Below are 14,853 nucleotides of genomic sequence, written 5' to 3' on the forward strand. Positions count from 1 at the left end.
TCATAAATTCATAGAAATCATATACAACAAAATTTACTATAGAAAAATCATTAAAATGTTATTATACCACTCATTATTTAATAATTATTATAATTGGATTGTAATATCCTGGTAAATCAAATTTTACAACAAAAAAATAATTAATTACAGTAAATAATTAATTATTTAACAAATGCGGATTTAAAATTTAATTATTTTATAGATTTTAATCAGGTCTGTACTTAAACCTCTTTTTTCTTGCTTTAAAATCACTCAAAACGTCAACAAATGATAAAAAGGTTAAATTAAGGTTAGGTCATCAGTTCATAGTCTGTTTTTATTCATTAAAATATCTTATACATCGTATAATATGCATTTATTCATGTATTTTTATGCTGATAAAAAAAAGATTAGAAACGTTATTCACAGTAAACAAAACACATCTCAGTACGAGTACGTTGTGGTGTCGTAACCGTACGCCTTCATCTGCTCATCAATCCAGTCTCTAAACAGCGGAATATTAACATAAACTCCCGGAACTTGATTCTCTCCACATCCAATTCCCCAAGCGACAATACCAGCTTGCACGTATCTATCATCATGTCCAGGAACAGGGCAAACAAGAGGAGAACCACCATCTCCACGGCATGTGTCCTTCCCATGTCCTCCAGCACAGATGAAACTCTTATGCAATTGGAAATGTGCACCCAATCGAGTATTTCTAAGTTTTTCTTGACAGGCATCACGATTTACAATGGGGAGTTCAATTTTTTTCAAGATAACCTGATATTTCCCTTCTTTTCCAAAAACATCTTTACCCCAACCACTAGCGAAGCATCTACTGCTGTCCAGGATAAGGCCCTGGGGTGGCACGCAGACTACATCAACATTACCATCAATAGTAACAGGTTCTTGTAAGAACATCAAAGCGATATCATTGAATAGTGCGCCTGCGTAGTAGTCTTTATGAACAATGACCTGTTTTACATCGCGGTCCTGATGAGGCAGGATCTCGTTTTTGGTCTGCGTATCCCATTCACCTGCACGAATCTTGAATTTTTTATCTTTTCCGGTCGCGCAGTGCGCAGCGGTGAGGACAACTGATGGATGGATCAATGCACCACCACATTGGTAAACATTGAGTTTGTTGGGATTGCCTTCGATGGTCTCCTCACGGAGAACTGCGACCATCCAGGGGAATTCAGCGAATTGCGCTTCTTCATTGCCTCCAGTGATGCGGAAACCTACACCTTCGGGGTTCCTACTGCCGCAACCTGTGGGTTTATTGATTGGGGGTTTTGGGGTGATGGGGTGGTCAGGGTCTACTTTCACAGGGGCTTTGCAACAGACCTCTAAATAATCAGCACAGTCTTCATTTTTCAACCTATTCAAAACAAAAAACGTATTTTAATTTTTTTGGTAAATTTTGAATTTTAAGGGTTAAAAGGTGATACCTGATGTCAATCAACCCATTACCATCTGTATTGATGGTATTATTATTATTGCATTGATAGTATGGAACGCAGGTACAAGTTGATTCCGTCCCTGAATTTCCTTGAATTGTAGGTCCAGGTGTTCCAGCATTTCCAGCGTCTTGATTCTTCTGATCAAAAACTTCATCAATACTCTGCGCGGTTCCCAGCGTAACCAACGCTAAACCAATGAAAATCACAACCTGGAGACGCATCGTGTCCGTTGGTAGGTCTTGCCGCACTGACAGCACACGAAGAACTGTCAATACAATATCGGAATCACCAGGTCTGCGAGTAAACAAACAAAACCAACCAAAACCAGTTGTTATGAAGTATTGCAGTGCAGAAACCAGTTTCTTGCGCGTTTGCAACGCGTCTAGTGAACAATTAACGCCGAACGAAGATATATACCTGTTGTGGGAGCAGGTAACTGCACAGGTAACTCACGTCCGTGTCTAGCAAGGTTGCGATCGTCGGATAGCGTAAAGTTGTTGTGGTTTGCGATGCGGTGTGTGGTGGATTGAACTGCGAACTGTGCGCACACAACAACCGCGGACGATGGTCAAGCGCGAGGCGAGCGAGGAGATGGATGTCGAATGCCGAATGAGATTAACTTTATTAGCTTTGGTTTGCGTGACTCCGGTCGCCGGTCAACGCTAATTCCAAGTGTATTATAACAAACATTGATTTGTGCGGGATGTTTCGACATCGTGTGAAATACGTCATGCACTAGTTCGAAGAAATCGATTTTCATGCAAAAATTGATGATATTTTGGGTTTTCTGATAAGATATGAATAATTATGGAATATTTATGTCTTGTATTTATATAGGAAGAGAGGAGATTAATATGTGTGCGGTCATTGGACCGTAATAAATAGTTATTATCGTTTTTTTATTTATATTCTAGTAGACATGTTTAATAGCGGTCGTTAAAAGTAATTTGTAAGTGGTTATTCGCCCATATCGGCATAACACAAACAAACTCTAATTATTTATGGTATTTTAGTATTTATTTGGCTAAAATATTATGTACTTATGTTATTATAAGTCTTTATATTTTATTTCCGTGCAAAAAAAGTTTTTAGGTAAAAATTCATGTTTTAACGTAGGCAACCCAACATACACGTTTTTTCTTTTGAAGATTAATATATAACGTATGCAATCATATATACACTCAACAAACATTAATAATTTCATTAATTAATCAACAAAAACAACTCTTTCTTGTGCAGCATCTGCTTTTGTTGTGGTTTCACTCCCTTTTTCTCCTTGATCTTTAGCAATCATGTGTCCTGGTTCGCAGCAAACGTCTAAAAAGCTTTGACATGTCGTGCTTCTAAAAAGAACATTAACAGAATTTATAAAAATATGTTTGGGTATTAATAGACTTACATGATGTCACTTTTAGCGAAATTATCGCACTCGTCATGCGCTACACATGTACACGTAGATGTTGACTTTTCACTGGGTAATTTAGCAGCTTCCACTGCCAAAAATAAAGCGAAAGTTACCAAAAGAAAAGACGCACGCATTTTGTTCGATAAAACTTGTTTAAACTCACAGGGAACACGCGCAAATGAATCGCAGGATACGAATCTCCGAGTGCAGATTACGCTGTGCTTATTTGTTAAGTTTTTTGTCGTGATGTGAACTTATACCAAGCGATTACATGAAGTAACAGTTATAATACATTAAAATATCATCAAAAACTTTCATTTTACTTGTAGAATTTGCTTAAAAATCTTTTTATAGTATTTTTAATATTAAACAAGTATAATATTACTTTTTAATATTATTTATTTTAATTTTATAAGAAATATTTTGTATCATCTGTAGATTGATACATCTCCGTTATTCCACAGAAATAAAAATAAATTAACAAGGTTAGTTGGAAGCGCTAAAACTAGTTTCGGCTTTATTACTCTTCAAGGAAATATTAAGCGAAGGTCAATTGCAAATTATACTTTTTAATTAATAAAATTTCAAAAGAAACGCTCCGCCGTGACAATGTTTTTACACATTGCCGTGACCAGGATTCGAACCTGGGTTACTACGGCCACAACGTAGGGTCCTAACCACTAGACGATCACGGCTACCGGAGCTTGTACTGCAGCGCAATCAAAACATCAGAAAAGTAATCCAATAAATAAATTAAATACAATATATTAATAGTTATTTATAATGAATACTAATTTTAATAAATTTTCAATTGTAGATATGACAATATTATTTGGAATTTAAACGTATAAGTACAATAATTTGCGAATTTCAGAGCTTTCTAAAATATTTTGAGCAAAATATTGCAGGAATCGTACATGACGCGCCATCTACAATCGAATTTATAAACTGTAACTCCTGCAGGATACATCACAAAAATCAAGAAGTTAAAATGACTTTTAAAACATTTCTGATCAAATTTCTTCCTAAATACATCCAGAAAAACATTTATTATTATTTATTCTATAATCATAGTAATATTAATATACATATCTGATAATAGATAGTATTAAATCGATAAGTTAGGTATTTTTAATGAAATTAACGCGCAATTAATACCGAAATCAACAAAAAAATCAAATAAGCCTCGCATCAATCTTCGCCCCCATCCGCTGCAGGGCGATAATCGTATTGACAGCTTTGATCCACCTCTTTTTGATCACGTATCGCTTCAGCTTGCTCTTGCTCAGCTCCTGATCGCTGTGAACTGTGCTCGGCCTCATCCATGGATGCTCCATTGATTGCTCCGCTGTTAATCGTTGACTAAACACAACAAAACAACCAAAATCATAATAAAAACCATAAGAAAATAAACTAAACATCATAATATTCATCAATTCTAGCATAGATACAGCAAATTATCATTAACCAAAAGAAAAAATGCGAAACAAAAGCAATATGGGCGCGTTTATAAACATAACCTAACCTAACCTAACTAATATATACGTTGAATAAGTATATTAATATTTTTATGGTGAATGTTGAATTGTTTCAGTTTTATGAAACGTCGTTATCTTGTTACTCGCTCTCGATTGAAAAAAAGTATTCAAAGAGCTGATTGTTCTTTGTCCCAGACTATCTCCTTCACCCCAATCAGTAATCGAATGTGATTTGGGCCTGCCACCTGCCGGAGGCAACTGCGAATCATCCCAATGCTCCAATAACTTCAATAACAGATTTTTAGTACCATCCGGACTGTTTGACGTGCTCTGATCTACAGTCTGACGTTCAAACTGCGTCAATTTCGAGTTAAACGATTCCTTAAAAGATGGCGAACTGTTTAACTTGACTGGAGAAGTATTCGCATTGCGTGGCACGTCACGATTCAACTCAGTGACGCGAAATTTAGTCCTGGTACGCCATGGTGCATCCAGCGATGCTTTACGTATGCTGATTGGTTGAGTTTTACTCGTGGAATGATAAATTTTACTCGTATCCTGATCAATTTTTGAGGTTATGTTATTGATGAGTTTCATCTGTGGCACATCCAGGGGTTTTTCTACTTTTACAGGTTCTATCGGTAATGTCGGTAATGTAGATAACTGAAATAATTTATCCGACAGTTTTCTGATTTCCTCCGCTAGGTTAACTTTCTCCGAAACGTCATTTTTAACGATTCCTGTACTATCGGAAGCTCTGCGTAAGTGATCCATAGGTGGCAATGGTAAATTTAAGTGTAAATGTTCCCCCATTAGTGATGATTGCATATCAGAGTCAGAAGATGCTATGGATCCACAGGGTGATGGCGAAAGTCCTGATAATGATCTCAGTGAGCTGTTGCGGCGTAAATCACACGTCATCTCGAAGACATACGGCGAATTCGGATGTTCGTTCCAACGCTCCACGAATTGTTTGAGGTTATCTTTGGTTACCTCCATTGAATTGGGTGTGGATGCAATGGCGACCGGGGGCGGCGAAGGTGGCGGTTTGCGTTTGAGCCATGCGTGTTTCAGGCACTCTTCGGCGGTCATTCGAGCACTGGAATGAGAATTACAAGCAAAGACCCAGTATGATCATTATGTCGATAAAACAGAAATTCTATGATTGATTAGTACAGCAAACATTCGTTATTATTATTATTATTATTAATTTTATATCATAATGAGAATAAGTTGGAAGAAAGTACAAGATACAAAACAAGAAACCCAAATTAGTTCGTTTTCATGACACATATAGTGTTAAAATATATAAAAATTAGTTTTAAATGTTTTTGAGATAAAGTTAGGTTATGTTAGGTTATGTTAGGTGTTACTGATACTAATTTTGGGTCTTTGCTTATAATCTTCTTCCATTTTTATATATTTTTGAGTAATTTTTGTTTTACTTAACATTATTTACGCATTTATTGACATTTTAAAGGTTAATCACTTTACTTAACCTCAAAAAACTCACCTTATATCTTTCAGGAGTAGTTTTTTGATGAAATCCTTTGCTCCCTCACTGATATCCTCGAAAGCTTCATCGTCAAAGTCATATTTCGCTATTGTGACATTCGCCATGGTTTCACAATCCGTGTGGCCCATAAACGGTGATAATCCGGATAACCTAAAAACATTTACAGTGTTTAATGACGTAATATTACTAAAAAATGTATTTATAGGTTATATTAGTAAAAGTTTGGTTATATATTACGTTTTATGTCAATAATCAGGTCATTTTCATGAAAATTTATCGACCTAACCTATAAATACACGCAATTAATCCTGATTAATTGAAAAACCGACTGTTGTTCACTTGTTCCGTTCGTTTTCCTTGTCTTGGAGAGTTATTTGGCCCGGTACCAAACACACACATTCAAATATACTCATAAAATAGTAATATACAGAGTGTTTTAAGATTTTTATAAAAAAATATTCATTATTTTGTAATTAAATGATTTTAACTGGTTGATACACACTGTATGTTTCGTCATTGTGGCCGGTTGGAAACGTAATAATAAATACATGTTTTCATCAAGGCGAGACGTGCATTCCTGGCACGACGTCAAGGCTCGCTTAGATGATGTGCCCTCACATTAATATGTAGACTTGTAGACACAAGCAAAACCGATTCCCGATTGCCCAACAGCAGCAAACTTACCTAGCATAACCAATTAACAACGCTTTCGTAACATCAATATATCTATTTATTCATAAATTCAAGATGGCCGCACGAAGGTGCAATGCGCGTAATGAATGTGTCCGAGGCGTAATTCGGTCGCAGCTATTTCCGGCCGCGTTTGATGTGAGTGTGTTATTTTTGAGGTTATAGGTTACACCGCGTTACGCTCGTTACGCTATAATAAATTTAGCGGCCGAAATCACGCATTCCGATCGCGAAAATCACGCTGGCGTACCATCAAAAACATCATTTATGAATGAGTAGAAAAATCTCATAGCGGTCATTAAAAACGTGTTATTTGGGTTGCCTATGGTGTAACAGCATGCAAATATTATGATAAAAATGAACTTGATCGAGATTTCACGCTGGTGTTTACGCTGATCGAGTTATAAAACGTCTAAACAAAATGTCCGCCATGTCATACATGTTTGTAGGGATTTATGAGTGCGGCGGTGTGGATAAATTAGTTTTGGCGAGCGTTGATATTCAATTACACGCTCCACCGTGTCGAAAAACACGCAAAACGTTTTTCACATTTCAACGTTTAGACATTTTAGTACTTTAAGTTTAAAATTTGCTTCACACTTACAGAACGTAGCATATGACGCCCACTGACCACATATCGGTGCCATAACCAATTTGATCAAAGTTGACAACTTCAGGCGCCACAAATTCCGGCGTGCCAAACAACACCTGCAGTTTCTTATCGGGATCAAAACGACGCGCAAGGCCAAAATCGATGATTTTGATGCGATTGCCTGTTTTTGTCAGGCAGAGAATATTCTCAGGCTGCAACCCAAGTTACACCGAATCAACATTTCATTACATAACCTTAAATATACACTACCTTCATATCCAGATGTAATATTCGTTGTTTATGGATGAAAGCGATGCCTTCGCAGATTTGTCTCATGAATGCCGTGCAGCTTTTCTCGGTAAGCACAAAGTCGTCATCGATGACGCGTTCGAATAGCTCACCGCCTTCGATTCTGTTGAGAATTAATTTTAAACACATCGAATTTATCTCTAGCGCAAAACACAATTCTGTTTCGCAGAATTTGCATGAAATAAATAAACTTTGGAGTTTAATTTAACAATGTTTTACTTACAATTCGAGGACGACGCACATTACTTTGCCGTTTTCGAAGGCGTCGTAAAGTTGAATCAATCGCGCGTGTTGCAATTCGCGCATAATTTCCACTTCGCGTTCCACATTTCGGCGGTCTTCTTTTTTCGGAACGCCGACGAATTTCGCGGCTAGTTGTAACCCGGATGTCTTTTCTTTGCATTTGTATACTGTGCCGAATTTACCACGGCCGATTTCTTCTTGGAGGTCGTAGAGGTCTTTCGGGTCGATGTTTTTACGGATTTGGACATCACGGTATGGAAAACTAAGGGCTACCTCTGCAAAATGACATAATATCAAGTAAAACTTCTTGAATTTCAATATTAAAGTCATTTTAATTGTAATTTGATGTTTTTGTGTAAAGTTGGTTGCCTATAGTTACATTAAAACTCAAATATAAAGTACTTATGATATTACAGAGGAAACACGTTTATAAAATCTTAATTTTTGATTTTTAAGTTGTTGTTAGGTTAGGATTGTTATAATTTCAAGACTAACTCTTAAAAAATTAACAAATGTTGCCTAAAACTCAATAAAAACTTCATTTATCACACTATTTAATTGATTTTGGTTGTAATACGTTATTCTTGTTGTGTGTTGTTGGTTGCCTATAGTCACAAAGCTCAAATATAAGTATCTGATAATATTTCAAAGAAAAAACGTTTATAAAATCTTAATTTTTGAGTTTTAAGTTGTTGTTAGGTTAGAATTGTTGTAATTTAAAGGTTACCTCTTAAAAAACTAACAAATGTTGCCTTAAACTCAATTAAAACTTAATTTTTTGCAATATTAAATTGATTTTGGTTGTAATATGTCATTATAGTTGTGTGTTGTAGGTTGCCTATAGTCACAAAGTTCTAATATAAATATCTGATGATATTACAAAGAAAACAAACGCGTTTAAAAATCCCTGTGTCATTTATCCCACCAGTATAGTCCTGTCTTACAGCTTACACAACTTTCACGCATCAAAAGCACCGAGCCGAGCAATTTCGTCACTCGTCGCATCCGGTCGCATGCCAAAAAAATAGCCGAACAACAATATCATCCCATCACACGTTGCGTCAAGTTTTCAGCTTGAATTCTCAATGGCCAAGGTTAAAAGCATTTAGAATTTCATCATCAGCAACATTCACCTTACACAAACATTATCTTAACTCCCAACAACCCTAACCTAACATACAAAAACTTAAAAAGTCTAAAATTAAGGTTATGTACTCAAAAATCGCACATTTTCTTGTTTCAATGTATCAATTGTGTGCGTTGTTTACTCAACTTGAATTAAATAGCTTTATTGGCTCGCGATCGTTCAATGGCGCAGTTTGAGCTCGCACTTGGAAAGTTTTGTTTATGGCGCGCCGCGACGCCGCGCCAACGCGTGAATCATGTGAACGATGCGAACATGGCGAACAAATGAGCGAACGAGTAACAGCCGAACACATCCAAGTGAAGATACCATTCCGAACGGCGATTGCGAGAGGCGCAAACGTAATGATATTTATAGCGGGGCGAAAAGTATTCGTATTTTTAGTGTTTTCGTGTGTTTCGCGTCCATCGCGACCACTATTATCAACAATTATTTATAGGCAAATTATATTTCTATCATATTCAATGTTGATTCAAATTATTCACACGTTTTAAACCTCCAAAAACTGAAATTTGATTGAAATTTATTAAAATTACAAAATCAAGGCCTTTAAGCATCACTGCAACCTAGATAATTGCCCTAGAAACATAAAATTGATTTGTATATGACTCTACACGTGCGTGCCGCCATTTTGATTCAAAACAAAACTGTTTATTTTCAGTTTGTGGCATATTTTTCTGTTTTTGAAGTTGCACATGATTTATTAACACAAAGAAAGCAAAATATTGCGTGGAAACTTAGTTTTTAATAGTTGTGAAACTATTTTCTTTAAAATTTTAAATAATAACGCATGAAAACATAAAATTTAAGTGTTGGGTTATTTAAAGTGTATATTGGGTTGCCTACCTCCGACAGGATCACTCTCGTCGACCACAATCATGCTGTACGCTTCTAATTATCAATTAAATATTGATATTTATCGAGTGGGCACTCCACAATCTGCAAATACAAATTATTTGATTACAACGCCATCAACGAGGAAGAGCACGCGAAGCATAGTAGGCGTAGGCGCGCCATCTTATTAATAACTTCGCGCGTTTGCTCAGTGCTCGCGTTTCGCTCGATTCAGCAAACAAGCAACAAATAAATAAAACACGCGTGGATTTGGATTATGTAAACTGTAAACTCGACATTCCACACGCAAACCAAAGATTTCACCCTTAAATTTATTAATAATATTAATAAAACTAAGAAAAACATTAAAAAACACAAGAAAATTTACCTTTAAACATAAAATTATTAAATTTATTCTTAATTTCCGTCTTGACTGTAATCCAAGTTCACGTTTGTTTAACTTTCGCACTCATTTCACGCTCGTTTAATGCAAATTTTACAACTTTATACAAACACCGAGAGAATCACGACGTTTTGCAGTGTTTTACGAGATTTTTTACAGAGTTTTACTGCGTTTCCGAGTGGATTGAAGCGTGTTTTAAGCTCGGCGCGTGAATTGGAATGCGGCGCGAGCGTTCTCGACGGCGTCGCGACGTTTACAGGCGCGAGCAGCGCGAGCTTTGGCAATTTTCGGCCCCCGTCCATGCGACGCCAAAATTAGCATTGGCCTGCTCGCTCACACACATCATATTTGTATCAACATTACAATTGTATAAATACAAACGCGCAGATGGGCAGAATTCGATGCTATTGTGTCTGAAAACTATGATAACTTTTATTTTAATTTATTTTTGGATGAATTTTGGTTTTATTTTGGCAGGAATAGTAAAAATTTGATTTATTATTGTGTATATATTTAGTTTTTATTGTTTTAAGTTAAAATGAATCGGAAAATGATTAATTTTAGGTGATTTGTGTTGATTTTCAGCGTTTGTGTAATTTGAGACCTAAAATTCATGAAATCATTAAATATTCACAAGCAATCAGCGTTTATGCCACGGAAATAATTATTTATAGTTGGTTACTATCGGATTACGCATTTTCACATGCCCAGTAAGCAAACAGTTTCTAAATGTGGGTGTAAAGTTAATTAGTTTTTAAAAATTCAAAACTATATTGCGGATAAATAAGTTTCTCAAAGTTAAACATAGGCAACCCAATTATAACCTATTAATATAAGTATTTTAACTTATACCTACCAATAATACTACTATAACACTATTTTCTAAAATGATTAAATACTTATTAAGATTTATTCACTTAAATATTCAATAACCAAGTTAAGTTTTAAACAAATTAAACTTTTGTAATGTTGGCAGCACTGCTTAAACTTGTGATTCATTTGTAGTTCTCAAAATCACCACTCGCGGCGCATAAACCTCACAGAACCCGCACCGCTTGCTGAAGTGCTTGCAGTTTTTGTGATTTGTGATTAAAATAAGTGCAGGATAATTAACACAAAATGGTACGTACACATATGGCTTTCTTACACATTCGTTTACTATATTTGGCCACTGAGAATGACTTCGTTGCGATTTTCGAATCAAAATTGCTTCTAGAACATTCAGGTGTGTCATGCATGAAGGAGACGAGCCGGTTGGACCCACGTGCTTGTTAATTTTAGTTTATTCACGTTAAATTCAATAGAATCAAAGGAAAGATTTTATTTGGTGATAATATCATGTATAAAACATACGTTTCTGATGGTTTTTCATTGGATTTATTATGTTTTATTAGTTTAGGTTAAGTTTTTCTCTTCCAAATAAGTGCAGTGTAACGGTCTGAAAGGTTTCTTCTGTTTCTGCAGCCATTTTGAATAACAAAAATACATTTTACCTAAAAATCTACCATTTATGAATCTTTAATCATCATATTTATATGTTATTGAGGTATTATTACTAATAAATTATTGTTTTTATCCTTAGACTGCTCTAAACTCAGTCAGAGTACTTAAAAATGAAGCCGAAGAAGAAAAGGCCGAGATGGCCCGCATGTCCAGCTTCATCGGAGCAATCTGCATCGGTGAGCTGGTAAAAAGCACCCTGGGCCCCAAAGGCATGGACAAAATCCTCGTCTCAATGGGCCGCAGCGCCGGTCAAGTCGAAGTAACCAACGACGGCGCAACCATCCTCAAATCCGTCGGCGTAGACAATCCAGCCGGTAAAGTCCTCGTCGACATGTCTAAAGTACAAGACGACGAAGTCGGCGATGGCACTACCTCAGTCACAGTCCTCGCATCCGAACTCCTCAAAGAAGCCGAGAAACTCATCGAACAGAAAATCCACCCGCAGACAATCATCGCCGGCTGGAGGAAAGCCGTCGACGTAGCCAGGACAGCACTTCGTGAATTCGCCGTTGACAACAGCGCCGACCCTGAAAAATTCAGGGAAGACCTGATGAACATCGCCAGGACTACATTAAGCTCGAAAATCCTTTCTCAACATAAAGAATACTTCGCCAAACTCGCCGTGGATGCTGTTTTAAGATTGAAAGGCTCCGGAGAATTATCCGCGATTCAAATCATCAAGAAACAAGGCGGAACTTTAGAAGATTCTTTCCTCGATGAAGGTTTTCTTTTAGATAAAAAAGTAGGCGTGCATCAACCGAAGAGAATCGAAAAGGCGAAGATCCTCATCGCCAACACACCGATGGACACAGACAAGATCAAAGTGTTCGGGAGTCACATCAAGGTGGATTCCATGGCGAAAATCGCTGAATTAGAATCAGCTGAAAAGGAAAAAATGAAGGATAAGGTCGGTAAGATCCTCAAACACAACTGCAATGTGTTCATCAACAGACAGTTGATCTACAACTACCCAGAGCAGCTTTTTGCTGACGCTGGTGTCATGGCGATCGAACACGCTGATTTCGACGGTATTGAACGTCTTGCCTTAGTCACAGGCGGTGAAATTGTTTCCACTTTCGATAATCCTGATTTAGTCAAGTTGGGAACCTGTGATGTTATCGAACAGGTAATGATTGGTGAAGATACACTACTTCGTTTCTCAGGTGTAGCTCTAGGTGAAGCCTGTACTATTGTAATCCGCGGTGCAACTCAGCAGATTATTGATGAAGCTGATCGTAGTTTACACGATGCGCTTTGTGTCTTAGCCGCAACTGTAAAAGAATCAAAGATTGTTTATGGTGGTGGATGCAGCGAGATGTTAATGGCTGTCGCTGTGGTGAACGCAGCCGCGAAAACGCCTGGAAAAGAAGCTGTAGCTATGGAGGCATTCGCGCGTGCGCTGCAGCAGTTACCAACGGTGATCGCTGACAACGCCGGGTATGATTCTGCGCAGTTGGTTACAGAGTTGCGCGCTGGGCATGTCAACACGCCGAAATCGACGAAAGGTTTGAATATGGATATTGGTACTGTGGGGGATATGAAAGAGTTGGGCATTACTGAATCTTTTGTTGTGAAGAGGCAAGTTTTGTTGTCTGCGTCCGAAGCTGCTGAGATGATTCTGCGCGTTGATAATATTATCAAGGCTGCGCCGAGGAAACGCGTCGAAGACCGGGGACATTGTTAAGTTATTTAACACGCGTAATTTTATTTACATTTAATCATCATTGGCACATTGCAAGCTTGTCTCATCACTATTTTTTTTTAATTATGTCTTTATTTCGGCTGGCCCGTGGAACAAAGCAATCGGAGGGTTAAGTTCAACGTGGAGTAAGGATTTGTATCGAATTAACAACGTAATGTATGAATTAACTAATTCTCAAGTCGTACTCGGATATAATTAAGCCTGTATTTTCACATCAACAATAAACTGTTAATGCATTTATACAAACATCAAGTTTTAGCAAGAAATTGAAGGGAGTTAGTTCTGCGCATGCGCGCCATTTTGATTTTCATGGATCTAATGAAAAATGCTACGATTTTATACCGAAACAAGTAGTTTTATAATTTTTATTGTATCAGTATGTTACAATACAAATAATGAAAATAAAATTAACGGTAAGATTTCTGGTAGCGAGCGCGGGCACCCGGACCACCGAATTTCTTGGGTTCGCAGCGGCGAGGATCGGCTACGAGCAGTGTGCGGTCGTACTGAATGAGAATGTCTTTCAGTTCCTTCTTGCTGGCTTCATCAACGTATTTCTGATAGTAAGCAACCAGGGCTTTGCTGATCGACTGCCTGATGGCGTAGATCTGGGAGACGTGACCGCCACCGTTTACGCGCACTCTGATGTCAACTGCAGCGAATTTTTCCTGTAAAAATACAAAGTATTCATTAGAATCACTTTATTTTAAAGTTATTAGTGAATATGAAGAGTTTATGATAAGATAGTCAGAAAAATTATCATTTCATTGCGTAAAATACTCAATTTCGGGATAAAGAATCATCATTCAAATAAGTTTTTAAAAGTTATCAATGAAAATGTGATAAACATACCTTGCCAAGCAGATAGATAGGTTCATGTAGTTTATCCTGGAGCATCTTAGGCTCAATCTGGCTGAGAGGACGGCCATTCACGCGGAGGACACCACGTCCACGCTTGCAGTAAGCTACCGCGGTGGCGGACTTCTAAAAATGTGAATAAGCACGTTAGCAAACATGTTCGGGAGTTAGGTTTAACCTCACAACGCGTAAACATTACACGTGTGTGAAAAACGTGACTGAAACTCACCTTCCTGCCGAAAACCTGCACCGAGGGGATAGGTTCCTTCTTGGTCTGTAAAACGACACATTAATTTAGTGTTTATGTTCACTTTTTGTTGATTTGTTTCGCGAAAATGTGTAACCCACCTTCTGCATTTTGATGTCTGTGACGAAAAGACGGAAATGGCCGCTGCGCACTGAAAGGAAGCTGGCGGGCGATGTCAGTGCGCATGCCTACTACCAACTTAAAATAAATAACTAGATTTTTGAATATTTAAAATATTATTGCAAATTTTAGCAAAAACGTAGTAAATATCAAAAAACACGTTTTATTTTAACAATAATATTGATATTTAAGAACATTATTAAGTAAAAACAAAAAACAATTGCATAATTACGTTGTAAGAGTATAATTACACAAATAAATTAAAGAAAATTCAGAAAAACACAGAAATAATACGTAAATATGTATAAAACAACATTATTTATTATTAAATTGCATAAACAAACTAGTTTTGCAAGTATAAACA

The 14,853-nt window shown here is 37.0% G+C and overlaps 4 protein-coding genes, 1 long non-coding RNA gene and 1 other non-coding gene across 7 annotated transcripts; 1 reads left to right on the forward strand and 5 right to left on the reverse strand.

The window, feature by feature from the left end:
• Positions 1-298: 298 nt before the first annotated feature.
• LOC135800187 (phenoloxidase-activating factor 2-like) lies at positions 299-2,083 on the reverse strand. Of its 2 annotated transcripts, XM_065313349.1 has the most exons (3): positions 1,863-2,083; positions 1,434-1,739; positions 299-1,363 (listed from the first exon to the last, which is right to left on the reverse strand). In XM_065313349.1, exons 2-3 carry the CDS (start codon positions 1,664-1,666, stop codon positions 424-426), a joined length of 1,173 nt encoding a protein of 390 aa, XP_065169421.1. In that variant the 5' UTR covers positions 1,667-1,739; positions 1,863-2,083; the 3' UTR covers positions 299-423. The 2 variants fall into 2 exon arrangements, with proteins under 2 accessions (XP_065169421.1, XP_065169422.1); XM_065313350.1 differs by having other exon boundaries at positions 1,434-2,083.
• Positions 2,084-2,327: 244 nt separating this feature from the next.
• On the reverse strand, positions 2,328-3,110 carry LOC135800455 (uncharacterized). The gene is made up of 2 exons (XR_010550155.1): positions 2,845-3,110; positions 2,328-2,788 (listed from the first exon to the last, which is right to left on the reverse strand). It is a non-coding gene; the product is annotated as an uncharacterized lncRNA (long non-coding RNA).
• A 363-nt stretch (positions 3,111-3,473) lies between these two features.
• TRNAH-GUG (transfer RNA histidin (anticodon GUG)) lies at positions 3,474-3,545 on the reverse strand. The gene has a single exon. It is a non-coding gene; the product is annotated as a tRNA-His (tRNA).
• Positions 3,546-4,259: 714 nt separating this feature from the next.
• On the reverse strand, positions 4,260-10,319 carry LOC135800182 (myosin light chain kinase, smooth muscle-like). The gene is made up of 7 exons (XM_065313340.1): positions 10,045-10,319; positions 9,669-9,761; positions 7,659-7,953; positions 7,397-7,538; positions 7,139-7,338; positions 5,842-5,994; positions 4,260-5,427 (listed from the first exon to the last, which is right to left on the reverse strand). Exons 2-7 carry the CDS (start codon positions 9,700-9,702, stop codon positions 4,419-4,421), a joined length of 1,833 nt encoding a protein of 610 aa, XP_065169412.1. The 5' UTR covers positions 9,703-9,761; positions 10,045-10,319; the 3' UTR covers positions 4,260-4,418.
• A 749-nt stretch (positions 10,320-11,068) lies between these two features.
• On the forward strand, positions 11,069-13,510 carry CCT2 (chaperonin containing TCP1 subunit 2). Its single transcript, XM_065313346.1, has 2 exons — positions 11,069-11,181; positions 11,642-13,510. The coding sequence occupies exons 1-2, from the start codon at positions 11,179-11,181 to the stop codon at positions 13,244-13,246; spliced, it is 1,608 nt and encodes a 535-aa protein (XP_065169418.1). The 5' UTR covers positions 11,069-11,178; the 3' UTR covers positions 13,247-13,510.
• Positions 13,511-13,615: 105 nt separating this feature from the next.
• On the reverse strand, positions 13,616-14,552 carry RpS16 (ribosomal protein S16). The gene is made up of 4 exons (XM_065313357.1): positions 14,471-14,552; positions 14,352-14,396; positions 14,117-14,248; positions 13,616-13,932 (listed from the first exon to the last, which is right to left on the reverse strand). Exons 1-4 carry the CDS (start codon positions 14,477-14,479, stop codon positions 13,672-13,674), a joined length of 447 nt encoding a protein of 148 aa, XP_065169429.1. The 5' UTR covers positions 14,480-14,552; the 3' UTR covers positions 13,616-13,671.
• Between the last annotated feature and the right edge of the window lie 301 nt (positions 14,553-14,853).

The sequence above is a fragment of the Atheta coriaria genome, unplaced genomic scaffold (genome assembly GCF_025399875.1).
Source record: "Atheta coriaria isolate IRGN ID8LTWV9N9 unplaced genomic scaffold, Caltech_Dcor_3.1 hic_scaffold_10_pilon, whole genome shotgun sequence".
NCBI lineage: Eukaryota > Metazoa > Arthropoda > Insecta > Coleoptera > Staphylinidae > Dalotia > Dalotia coriaria.